This window comes from Camelina sativa, chromosome 18 (assembly GCF_000633955.1).
Source record: "Camelina sativa cultivar DH55 chromosome 18, Cs, whole genome shotgun sequence".
NCBI classification, from domain to species: domain Eukaryota; kingdom Viridiplantae; phylum Streptophyta; class Magnoliopsida; order Brassicales; family Brassicaceae; genus Camelina; species Camelina sativa.
This window is the reverse complement of record NC_025702.1, coordinates 17,815,103-17,826,169: the sequence shown is the minus strand read 5'-3', so window position 1 is coordinate 17,826,169 and position 11,067 is coordinate 17,815,103. Positions and strand designations below refer to the sequence as shown.

General features: G+C 36.5%; 5 protein-coding genes and 1 non-coding gene across 6 annotated transcripts in view; 2 read left to right on the top strand and 4 right to left on the bottom strand.

Moving 5' to 3' along the window:
- Positions 1-76, bottom strand: part of LOC109124977 — a 7,613-nt gene extending 7,537 nt beyond the window's left edge. Inside the window, exon 1 of the mRNA XM_019240130.1 lies at positions 10-76. Within this exon, the coding sequence (XP_019095675.1) occupies positions 10-76 (67 nt within the window). The remainder of the gene's footprint in view (positions 1-9) is intronic.
- Positions 15-1,274, bottom strand: LOC104763626 (protein LEAFY). The gene is given in 3 exon segments (XM_019239914.1): positions 15-213; positions 666-747; positions 749-1,274. Coding segments are annotated over 3 exon segments (558 nt in total). The 5' UTR covers positions 1,123-1,274; the 3' UTR covers positions 15-111.
- On the top strand, positions 4,146-6,719 carry LOC104762307 (probable beta-1,4-xylosyltransferase IRX10L; the record flags this gene model as incomplete). Its single annotated transcript, XM_010485568.2, is given in 4 exon segments — positions 4,146-4,346; positions 4,797-5,185; positions 5,676-5,917; positions 6,084-6,719. Coding segments are annotated over 4 exon segments (1,251 nt in total). The 3' UTR covers positions 6,598-6,719.
- Positions 6,799-6,883, bottom strand: TRNAY-GUA. The gene is given in 2 exon segments: positions 6,799-6,834; positions 6,847-6,883. It is a non-coding gene; the product is annotated as a tRNA-Tyr (tRNA).
- Positions 6,943-8,625, bottom strand: LOC104762305 ((+)-neomenthol dehydrogenase). The gene is made up of 4 exons (XM_010485567.1): positions 8,385-8,625; positions 7,861-8,125; positions 7,557-7,751; positions 6,943-7,464 (listed from the first exon to the last, which is right to left on the bottom strand). The coding sequence occupies exons 1-4, from the start codon at positions 8,474-8,476 to the stop codon at positions 7,066-7,068; spliced, it is 951 nt and encodes a 316-aa protein (XP_010483869.1). The 5' UTR covers positions 8,477-8,625; the 3' UTR covers positions 6,943-7,065.
- The window catches only part of LOC104762299, a 3,433-nt gene continuing 1,927 nt past the window's right edge, over positions 9,562-11,067 (top strand). Inside the window, exons 1-2 of the mRNA XM_010485560.2 lie at positions 9,562-9,670; positions 9,952-10,855. Coding sequence (XP_010483862.1) covers positions 9,962-10,855 — 894 coding nt within the window. The 5' untranslated portion in view covers positions 9,562-9,670; positions 9,952-9,961. The remainder of the gene's footprint in view (positions 9,671-9,951; positions 10,856-11,067) is intronic.

Below are 11,067 nucleotides of genomic sequence, written 5' to 3'. Positions count from 1 at the left end.
CTCCGTTACCGTTATCCATCCCGTCGTCATCCTCACCTTCGTTTCCGTCATCGTCGGTTTCAACTGATGCCACCATTGGTTTCTTTCTCCTTCTTTGCGGTTGCAGTTTCTTCATCTTTCCTTGACCTGCCTCCCAATAACCGCCGTTATTTCCCGCCGCATCTGTCTGGTCTTGCTGCTGCACCGGTTCCTCTGATAACCCTGTCCAATCATCTACATATATAACTTGTCATTATAACATTATTTTAATCAAGTTTATGCGTATACTCTTTGAGTTTCCTACTATACACGATACTAATCCTCGTACTTCTTGCACTAGGTCTAATCAATTATAACCAGACTACCACTTCATACACACTAGCTCTAAATAGTGCTAACAATTATGCAGTTTTTATTTATCGTTAGACATACATTAATACATATATGATATATGTGTAGAATTTGAAGTTGTACTCGAGAGCCTCAAAACAATATCTGTATTTTGTATCAGAAGCTTAATCATAAAATTATGTAGATCACAACTATCATCCAAAAATATCGTTGCTGATGTGTTTTTGGGAAGATTCACAAATCTGTTTCTACTAGTCACGTGAACATAGATATATAGAACAGTATTATATATATCAAACGTGCGATATTTTTATATGTATTCAATATCACTGTACCTTCTTGGGAGAGGGCATCAAGAGCATGATGAGTACCGGAATCACCTGCGGCGGAGAGTAGCAAGTGACGGCGTCTAGAAGATTCCTCCTCTTCCTCTTCTTGCAATCGTCTCCGTTCAGCTCTTACGGCAGCTTTGATACCGTACCGTTCACCAACGAGAAGCTCCCACCTAAAGATATGAGAGAGACTATTCATCATCTCCTCAAGCTCCTCGTCCTTCATACCAACAAGCGTGCTCGCCGTAAAACCCAACTCTGCTATCTTCGCCGCCGTGTAGAAACGTATACCGTAAGCACCAAACAGCCCCTCTAAGCCACCGAGTCGCATCCCAAAAGCCGCCGTCTGAGGTGTTGGCGGCTGTTGCTGCAGCGGAGGAGGAACCGGAGATGGTGCTGGAACCATTGCTCTCGTTGGGTTCCACCGGAATAAGCTACTCGTGAAACCTTCAGGATCCATAGTCTCTTTCTCTCTCTCTCTATCACTCACTCTCTTTTTTTTTTCTTTTCTTTCTTCTCTCTCTTTCTTTACTCTGTTTGAGCTGATTGCTTTATTGTAAAAATGACCAGTCGAGCAACTTCTACATATACAGCAGTAAAGAATCTAAAAAATAAATACTAGGTTTTTGTATATTCTTTTTTATATCGTTGTTTTTGCAATAAAGCATTTATGTAAAGATATGTGTCTTGCTGGGAAATTGACAGTTGGGACTTAACAAGTCAAACTTTTTCCTTTCATCGACATTCTTCTTCTTCTCTGCTCTGATTATGACCATTCGTAATTTGACACGTAAGAATATAAAATGATTAGGGTTTCTACTGTGATGATCCTCTCCTCTGTCTACTGTTTTTTGTTTATATATTCAAATCATCCGCATCTTTGTTTGTAGTTGTGCATATAGTTTCCAACTACTCAAAAAATATGATATATATATAAACCAAAATTTGGCAATATTATATTGTGTATGTGTAAGTTATATAGTAGAATACGTAACATTTAATTAAACTTGTATTACGTATACTAACACTGTCTAGCTATATATATTGACAAGATACCACACAATTCCCCTTGTGGATCATTCAGATACTTTGAATGAATCCGTTATCCATATAGTACGTCTTATCCACAAGTTACAATTTTTTGCGATAAGAGTAATTTTTGCATGATAAGAACTATCAGCACTGTCTCGTGACTATTCACTGAGATTTTTAATTTATAGCAACAAAAAAAAATTGACATTATATAAATAAAATAGTTATTTTTAGATAGTGGGTTATCATTGACATTATATAAATAAAATAGTTATTTTAAATTGTTTATCATTGCAAATTATAATTTTGAAAAAATATATATGATTTTCTTAATACAAAGAAAAGTTTTATATGTGTTTTAAAAATACAAACATTGATTTTTGGATGGTGGGTTTTTTTTATAGTAAATAACAGTTACATTGTATTTTAAAAAACCTGATTTTCTTATATACAAAAAATGTGTTTTAGCCTTTTAGGGCATATATAGGGGTAATTACAAATTACGGAGATGACAACACGTAGAGGATCGTAGAAGAGATGNATATGATATATATATAAACCAAAATTTGGCAATATTATATTGTGTATGTGTAAGTTATATAGTAGAATACGTAACATTTAATTAAACTTGTATTACGTATACTAACACTGTCTAGCTATATATATTGACAAGATACCACACAATTCCCCTTGTGGATCATTCAGATACTTTGAATGAATCCGTTATCCATATAGTACGTCTTATCCACAAGTTACAATTTTTTGCGATAAGAGTAATTTTTGCATGATAAGAACTATCAGCACTGTCTCGTGACTATTCACTGAGATTTTTAATTTATAGCAACAAAAAAAAATTGACATTATATAAATAAAATAGTTATTTTTAGATAGTGGGTTATCATTGACATTATATAAATAAAATAGTTATTTTAAATTGTTTATCATTGCAAATTATAATTTTGAAAAAATATATATGATTTTCTTAATACAAAGAAAAGTTTTATATGTGTTTTAAAAATACAAACATTGATTTTTGGATGGTGGGTTTTTTTTATAGTAAATAACAGTTACATTGTATTTTAAAAAACCTGATTTTCTTATATACAAAAAATGTGTTTTAGCCTTTTAGGGCATATATAGGGGTAATTACAAATTACGGAGATGACAACACGTAGAGGATCGTAGAAGAGATGAGACCCAAAGTTTGTGGGATTAGATGATAGACTGGAAACACACCTGACCCCTCTCCCGTTTGGAATTTGCACTTAGCATTTACTAATATATTTTATGTTTCTCATAACGCAAATAAATAAAAGGATTCATTTATTGTAACGAAAAAGGTTACATTTATTATAGCAGAAAATTATTTACAAAAGTGAGAAAACCTGGATAAATGAACTTTTAATGCCAACAATTATATCATACTACAATAATGTATATTTGGAAAATGGAACTGGGAATAGGATTGGACATTGATTGCGTAACTTTGGGAAATAAACAGTGAACACAAAGAATAGTGTTTTAAAAAAAAAACATAGGAAAATTAGCCGAGAATAAAAAAACTTTAGTGTTGGAAAGTTAGCCAATGAGGAAACGACAGGTCAAATCGGAGTTCTGAGAAACTGCTCAGTCTGTGTAGTTTTTGTATTTGACTGTCTCACTCTCCTCAGTTTCCTCTCTTACCTTTTCTTTTTTGTCCTTTCTCTCTCTCTCTCATTTCCTTTTTTTTATTAAATCTTTTAACATTATTACTACGTATAATAATAAGTAAAGTACATTGTATTATAATAATATCATCACCATCATCATTGCGAGTTGCGACTTGTGGTACTCTTAAAATACTGTTCTCACCACTGTTATTTAACTGTTGGAGTTTTAGAATCCTGAAAAGATTGAATAATACTCCTAACGCCCCCTATTACCACCCTATTCTCTCAGTATCACTACTTTCATACGATTTTTCTTTTTTAGTGGATATTATTAAAATTAATAAACAAATTTGTTAGCAAAACAAAACAAACTGTAAAATTTTACCTTTGGGCCGTTTTATTAATGGGCTTACCTTTACACAGTTTTTATCTCGGCCAGTCCATTACGTCGTTATTATATAAATAATAATATTTTTAAAGTGACTGACGTGGACTGATCATCTCACCCCCAACGACTTCTCTCTCTCTCTCTTTGGCGAAATTGGGATCCCACCCAAACGACGTCGTATTGGCCGTAGACGAATCTCACGTCCTTTCTTCTTCTTCTCCCTTTTCTTACTCGTTTCTACGCATCTTCTTCAAAAATGAGAATCGTTGTTCTCTCGCTGTCAACTCTGGGCGTGATCTAGCTAAAATCGGTTGGCGAATTTTATATCTCTATTCCAGTTTCCAAGTCTCAATCTCGGCCGTCAACTCTTTTCTTAGCAACTAATTTTTTTTTTTCTGACATTTCAACTGTTTCCGCCGATCTTTATATACTTTATATGTTTTCCTTCCGATAATCTGGGATTTTGAAAGATCTTAGGTGCTTCTTGGGGAGAAGCAAGAGATAGAAAAATGAAGCTATCGAGCTTGGTTTTGATCTTCATTGTTTGTAACCTCACTTTCTCGACGATTTCTGCTTTCCGTCTGAGTCGTAGTCAACCAACTGAGCGAATTTCAGGTGATTTCTAGCTTCCTATCCGTGCAGAGAAGCTCAATCTATGGATTCTAGTGATTGATTTCTTGGTTTTTGTTACTTGGATTCAGCTCTTTTACTTGGAGTTCTAGGGATTCTCAGTATGTGAGTTTGTGTGGTCATTAGTTAGTTTGTTAATCGAAATGAAGACTAGGGTTCCTTCCTTTTAGTAGAGGTTATCTATGGTTGATTCTAATTGAATCTGGGGAACAATGTAAAATAAGATGAATTATTGATTTGTAATTTTCTTATGGCCAATTAAAGCAAGATTCATGCCTCAATTAGCCGAATCATTATCTTGTTTTTGAGCTTTTACTTTGATTTTGCATTATTTTCCAGTTTTGTATAGTTGAGAGCTATTATACAGTTTAGTCATTGCTTGTGGATTCAGTGTTTTGATGTTCAAGCAGAATCATGTGAAATTTTGAATTATAGGTAGTGCTGGTGATGTGTTGGAAGATGATCCTGTGGGAAGACTGAAAGTCTTTGTTTATGAGCTTCCGAGTAAATACAATAAGAAGATACTTCAGAAAGACCCGAGATGTCTTAACCACATGTTTGCTGCTGAGATATATATGCAGCGGTTTCTTTTGTCTAGCCCAGTTCGAACACTTAATCCCGAGGAAGCTGATTGGTTCTACGTTCCTGTCTACACCACTTGTGATCTCACTCCTAATGGGCTTCCTCTCCCTTTTAAATCTCCACGAATGATGAGAAGTGCCATTCAGCTCATTGCTTCAAATTGGCCTTACTGGAATCGCACTGAAGGAGCTGACCACTTCTTTGTCGTGCCTCATGACTTTGGAGCCTGTTTCCATTATCAAGTAAACAAAATATCTCTCTTTTACTTCCTATCCTAAATTCTTAATTTGGCTTTTGCTTTATCAATGCCTCTACACTATTGGTTGTGTGCCAATGTTGAACTTGCTCTCTGAATTGTTTCCAGTCCTGCAACTTGTGAGTTGATCACTGTTCCATACAACATCTTAACTGAATTCTTAGTCATGTCAACAAATTCCGATGCATTTCTGTTTGTGTTTGAAAAATCCATGCTGAGTCCTCGGGTTAAGTTGTGCACTTGTTTCATCATGGTCTCACGTATAGTTCCTCGTGGACTAAACTAGGAACCAAAAGTCTATAACTAGTGTTCAGTAGATCTTAATGCCTTCATACTCATAGTCATAGTGACAATTAACTTGCAAAGCGTTTCTGATGCAGCAGAAATAGTTATACTGAGCAGTGATACAAATATTTGTACCTGCAATGTTGCTAACCTGTCTTAAGTAATATCTTGTTTGTGCTTGACTGTGGCAGGAAGAGAAGGCAATAGGAAGAGGAATACTAACCTTGCTTCAACGAGCTACACTGGTGCAGACATTTGGTCAAAGGAATCATGTTTGCTTGAAAGAGGGTTCAATCACTGTTCCTCCGTATGCTCCACCACAGAAGATGCAGTCACACTTAATTCCTGAGAAAACTCCTCGATCCATCTTTGTTTATTTCAGAGGATTGTTTTATGATGTGGGAAATGATCCTGAGGGTGGCTACTATGCGAGGTAACATTTTCTTATTAGAATGCTTAGCTATATTTTAAAAGAATTACATAAATCACATTAAACAGTTGATAATTGCTTTACTGATTTGGAATTGTGGATATAGAACTTAACACCCACGTACTGCTCCTATAATCAGTAATGATGTTTTGGTTTTCAATGGGCACAGGGGCGCACGAGCAGCTGTATGGGAAAACTTCAAAGACAATCCGCTGTTCGACATCTCAACAGAGCACCCAACAACATATTATGAGGACATGCAGAGAGCAATCTTCTGCTTATGCCCGCTTGGATGGGCCCCATGGAGTCCAAGACTGGTGGAAGCCGTGATCTTTGGTTGCATCCCTGTGATAATAGCAGACGACATTGTGTTACCTTTTGCAGATGCGATACCTTGGGAAGATATTGGCGTGTTTGTGGATGAGAAGGATGTTCCTTACTTGGACACAATACTCACATCGATCCCACCAGAGGTTATACTGAGAAAACAGAGGTTGTTGGCAAACCCATCGATGAAACAGGCGATGTTGTTCCCGCAACCGGCTCAACCAGGGGATGCGTTTCATCAAGTGTTGAATGGGTTGGCTCGTAAGCTGCCGCATGAGAGGAGTGTGTATCTGAGACCAGGTGAGAAGCTGTTAAACTGGACAGCAGGACCGGTCGCTGATCTGAAACCTTGGTAAGGACCAGTGTTGGAATTTGTTTCTATTGGTTGGTTGGTTTTGTTTCTTCTTATGTCTGTATTTTGTAGATTCAGAACCTTTTTTTTGTCATATCGTTTTAAAATTTTACCATTCGAGTTAAAGTGGGAAGTGGGAACTGATAGGAACATAGGGGTAAAACGGTCAACTACTGACATTATGAGGAAAAATAAAATTTTAAAATCCGACCTGCCGGAATCGAACCAGCGACCTAAAGATTGTCTGCTAACACTACAGTCTTCCGCTCTACCAACTGAGCTAAGGTCGGTTGCTGATTATAACTAAAGACTATAAACATTTAATCTAAACATGTCTTAATTAGTTGTGACAAATCACACTAGTGTCGTATAAACGCTTAACTCTTATTAACTTAGACCTGTTTAGATTGATGTTCCAAAACCTTTGACACTAAACGAAAGCAACAGAATATATTTCCAACTTTCAACAACCTCAGAAGTTGATCTCACGTCTCTCAGCAAAGAATTTTCCAGTCACCGCCTCTTCGGAAAGAACTAGGCTAAGCCAAACTCCGGTATCAGCTGCATCTTCAGGTGGCATATTTCCAACGTAGCCAGTCATCGCAGTCTTCACCCAACCAGGACAAAAGCTGTTAACATAAATCTTCTCTTCCTCTCCTCTTCTTGAAAGTTCTTTTGCCAAAAGTCTTGTGTAAGCATTCACGGCAAGCTTAGACATGGAGTAGTCGGTGAATGTCTGAGGCCACCCTCCTGATTCCCAAGTTCCCTCTTTTACTTGGTTGATGAAGTCAGAGACAGTTCTGTCTATAAGTTCCTCGGTCAGCAAATCCGGATTGCTTAGCTGATCTCTCAACTCTACATTTGCAAGTCTCTGCAATTCGTACGGATCATTTAATGGCATGAGCTTTACAAGATTTTCCCCTAACAAAAATTTTAAGGATTAACAGTGAAAGAGTTACTTACATTACGTCTTCCGTTAACTCTACCTAGACGAGAACTAACGTTAACAATACGAGCGCCATGAGGAGATGGTCTCATCAATGGTATCATAGCTTTCGTCATGTTTTTGGTTCCTAAGTAGTTAGTAGATATAACTGTCTCAGCAAATTCAACAGAATTATCTGAACCAAGATTGTAGTTGACACCTGCATTGTTCACCTGAAACATACAGTAACACAAAACAAAAAAATGTGTATAAATCAATCAAAGGTAAACAGACAAATTACTCTCTACGATATAACGAACGAATCGATAAAGAGGATCTTACGAGGATATCTAAACGTCCAAATGTTTGCTTAATCCAGCAACCAAACTCTCTAATGGACGAAGCGTCCGTGACATCAAGCTGATGAAAATCAATCTTGAGACCTTGTTCTTGGTCCCTCAAGGATTTAACTGCTTCAAGGCCAGCATCCACGTTTCTGGCTGTAAGAATAACAGTCAACCCATGACCTGCAAGCTGCCTTGCAATCTCAAGTCCAATTCCACGGTTTGAACCGGTCACCACTGCTACATTTTCACAAGACCACCACCTAAAAATCTCACAAGTCAAAAATCAAGAAGAGGGCTTCAAAGGCATAGACTTTAATTTCAGTTTCTCCAAAGTACTGGTTTAATTTAAACCCAAATACCAAGAATCCTAATTCAATCTGCTCATCTCCAAATCAAGAAAAATAGAAACTTAAACTCATCAAACAATGCTGTGAGCCTGAGATTATCGCAGAGTAAGTAAATGACGATACAAAGCAGCCGAAGGATTGGAGAAATTAGGTTGGATTATTCATTCATTACCTGGTGTGGTCAGAGTAAGGTATCGTTCGAAGGAGAGAGATCTCCTGCATCCTCTTCTCTCTTCTTTCCCGCGCTTTCTCCTTGTTCGTCATCGTCTTACTTACTCCGTCGCTCTCGTCCGTCCCTGGTGACCTTCTTAGTCGTGCCCGTAGGGAAATCAAATTTCGTCATAAGGACCTTCAACTTTTATCAATACCCCATATTAGCCCAAAAACTCTTGGGTTGTCCAACTCTAACCAAAATCCAATGTTATACAGGCAAAGATTTTAAATACTTTACTCAAAATAAAGTGTTATTGGTTCTTATATTTATAATCTCTTCATTAAAAGAGTTGTAAATCATTAGTTATCATATTTAAAAAAGAGATTCTCACAAATAACACCAAAATATTTTTTTTTTCAAACTTAGCATAGCATCTCTAAAATTCTAAAAATAGTATTATATTTCAAAATTAATCGTTTAAAATTAAATCCTAAATTCAAAATATTAAACCCTACCTCCTCAAAACTATATTTTAAATGTGAAATTGAGAACTCAAACCTAAAAACAAAATTCTAAAAATTAATTTTAAATATTGTAATTTGTTAAATAATGTTATTTTTAGAAATTATGAAATATATTTTATAGTTGTCCATAAAAATTGTTTTAGTTATATTTTAGGATATTTCTCTATTTTTATAATGTATATATACTCTATACTAAAAGAGTTTTAAATCAAGTGTTATCCTTGTTTTGTAGATTTTCACAAATTTTTTCAATTACTTGAAAATATTTCAATTGACTTTTAAACTGATCCATATGTATAGCAATCCAAAAACAACTTTGCCAACTTGAGATTTCACAATTCTATTTTTTTTTTTGTTTTTTTTACTTTCACATCAACAAAGACATACACGTACGTGAGTAACGTTACGTCTTTATTTTCTTAGCTATCTTAAATTAGATTTCCGTCTCTCCTTCATTTTGAGACTAAGTTAAGTAATTATGTTGATTTTTATTGTGGGTTACTGGGTTTGATGTAAGAGAGATTACTCTAACCGGGTTACTGATGAAGAGGAAAAATGAAAACCGGATTTGTGACGACAGTGAGGACGTCAATGTTTTACACGCGTCAGGTATATAAGGAAGCTCGCGTCGTTTACGTCTCTGCGCTTATGGGGCACACCACAACTAATCGTAATTCCAACAAGACATGATAAATAGAGAGATAACCTCGAATTGCACTTTATTCATTCCTAAAGCGGGAAAACGTCAATCATCTCTGTTTTATCCGAATTCTTACCCACGTAAACCTCTCGCTCTCTCTCTCTTTTATCTATGTCATCTTTGTTTCTTTTGTGTTTTGATTTCGCAATTGAAGCTTGGTTTTGTGTCATGATAGTTACGAGTAGATACGTTTAGTCTTCTGGTTAAGTTAGGGTTCAAGTGGTTTTGATATTTTGATGCCAATCAAAATCAAACGAAGTTAGGTTTAGAGTGTTTTGAGATACTTTAATCCCACGTTTATGATTTTTATCAGCTAAATCACGTTACTACTTACCTCTCTTTTTATATGATCTTGAAACAGGGGAGATAATATGGCTCGTTACCACAAGAGATCGTTAATCTTGTTCTTAGCTCTTGCTCTGCTCGCATCATCGAGCCAAGGCTTTCTACGGACCGAGAATAAGATAAAATCTGCAGTCTTTTTATCACCAAAACTGGTGATGAATCCTGGATCAGTTTCAAATGCTTACTTATACGACATCGATTTCCCAAGAGGGCATATCGGCCTCAAAAGTTTCGATGCTGAAGTAGTTGATGAAGCTGGCAACCCCGTCCCTCTACATGAGACATATCTCCACCACTGGGTTGTCAAACCTTACTATGCGCGTAAAGGCTCTTCTACGCTTCCACAGCAAGAAATGTTTAGGAATCAGGGAGTTTCAAGTCAAGATCCCGGAAGCAATCTTGATTCAAGATCGTCGGATTTTATTTTTGTAAACAACGGAGGGTTGTGCAGGAGAAGACTCAGACACTACTATGGGTTAGGATCAGAAACCCGCAAAACCTCAACGTATCTTCCTGATCCTTACGCAGTTGAAATCGATAATCCTCAGGAGAGACCTGATGGTTATGACTTAAAATGGCTTCTCAACCTTCACGCGATAGACACGAGAGGTGTGGAAGACAGGAAAGGATGCATAGAATGTGTTTGTGATCTCTATAATGTAACCGTTGATGAGTACGGTCGTGCTATAAACCCTGGATACAAAGGAGGTTTATACTGTTGCTACGATAAGACTCAATGTCTGGTGAAGAGCGGATTTGACAACGGGAAGAAAACAAGAAATCTGTATTTGAAGTATACCTTGAGATGGGTTGATTGGGACAACACGGTTTTGCCCGCTAAATTTTATATTCTCGATGTTACAGATTCTTGGAAAAAATCAGAGGGATCAACAGGAGATATCCAAGAACATAATTGCCATGTCAGTAAAAACTTTCCTATATCTGCTTAGTTCTGTTACTTCGATTTCATTGTCTAATAATTTTAGGGTCTTTTGTGCTTTTTCAGGTAGAATACGAGGTGAAACCGTGCACAACCAGTGGCGATGGATGCATTGATGTTAAGAAAAAGAGCTTAATGATGCCATTTGATGGGTATATTGTCTACGGGGTAGCTCACCAACACGCGGGAGGT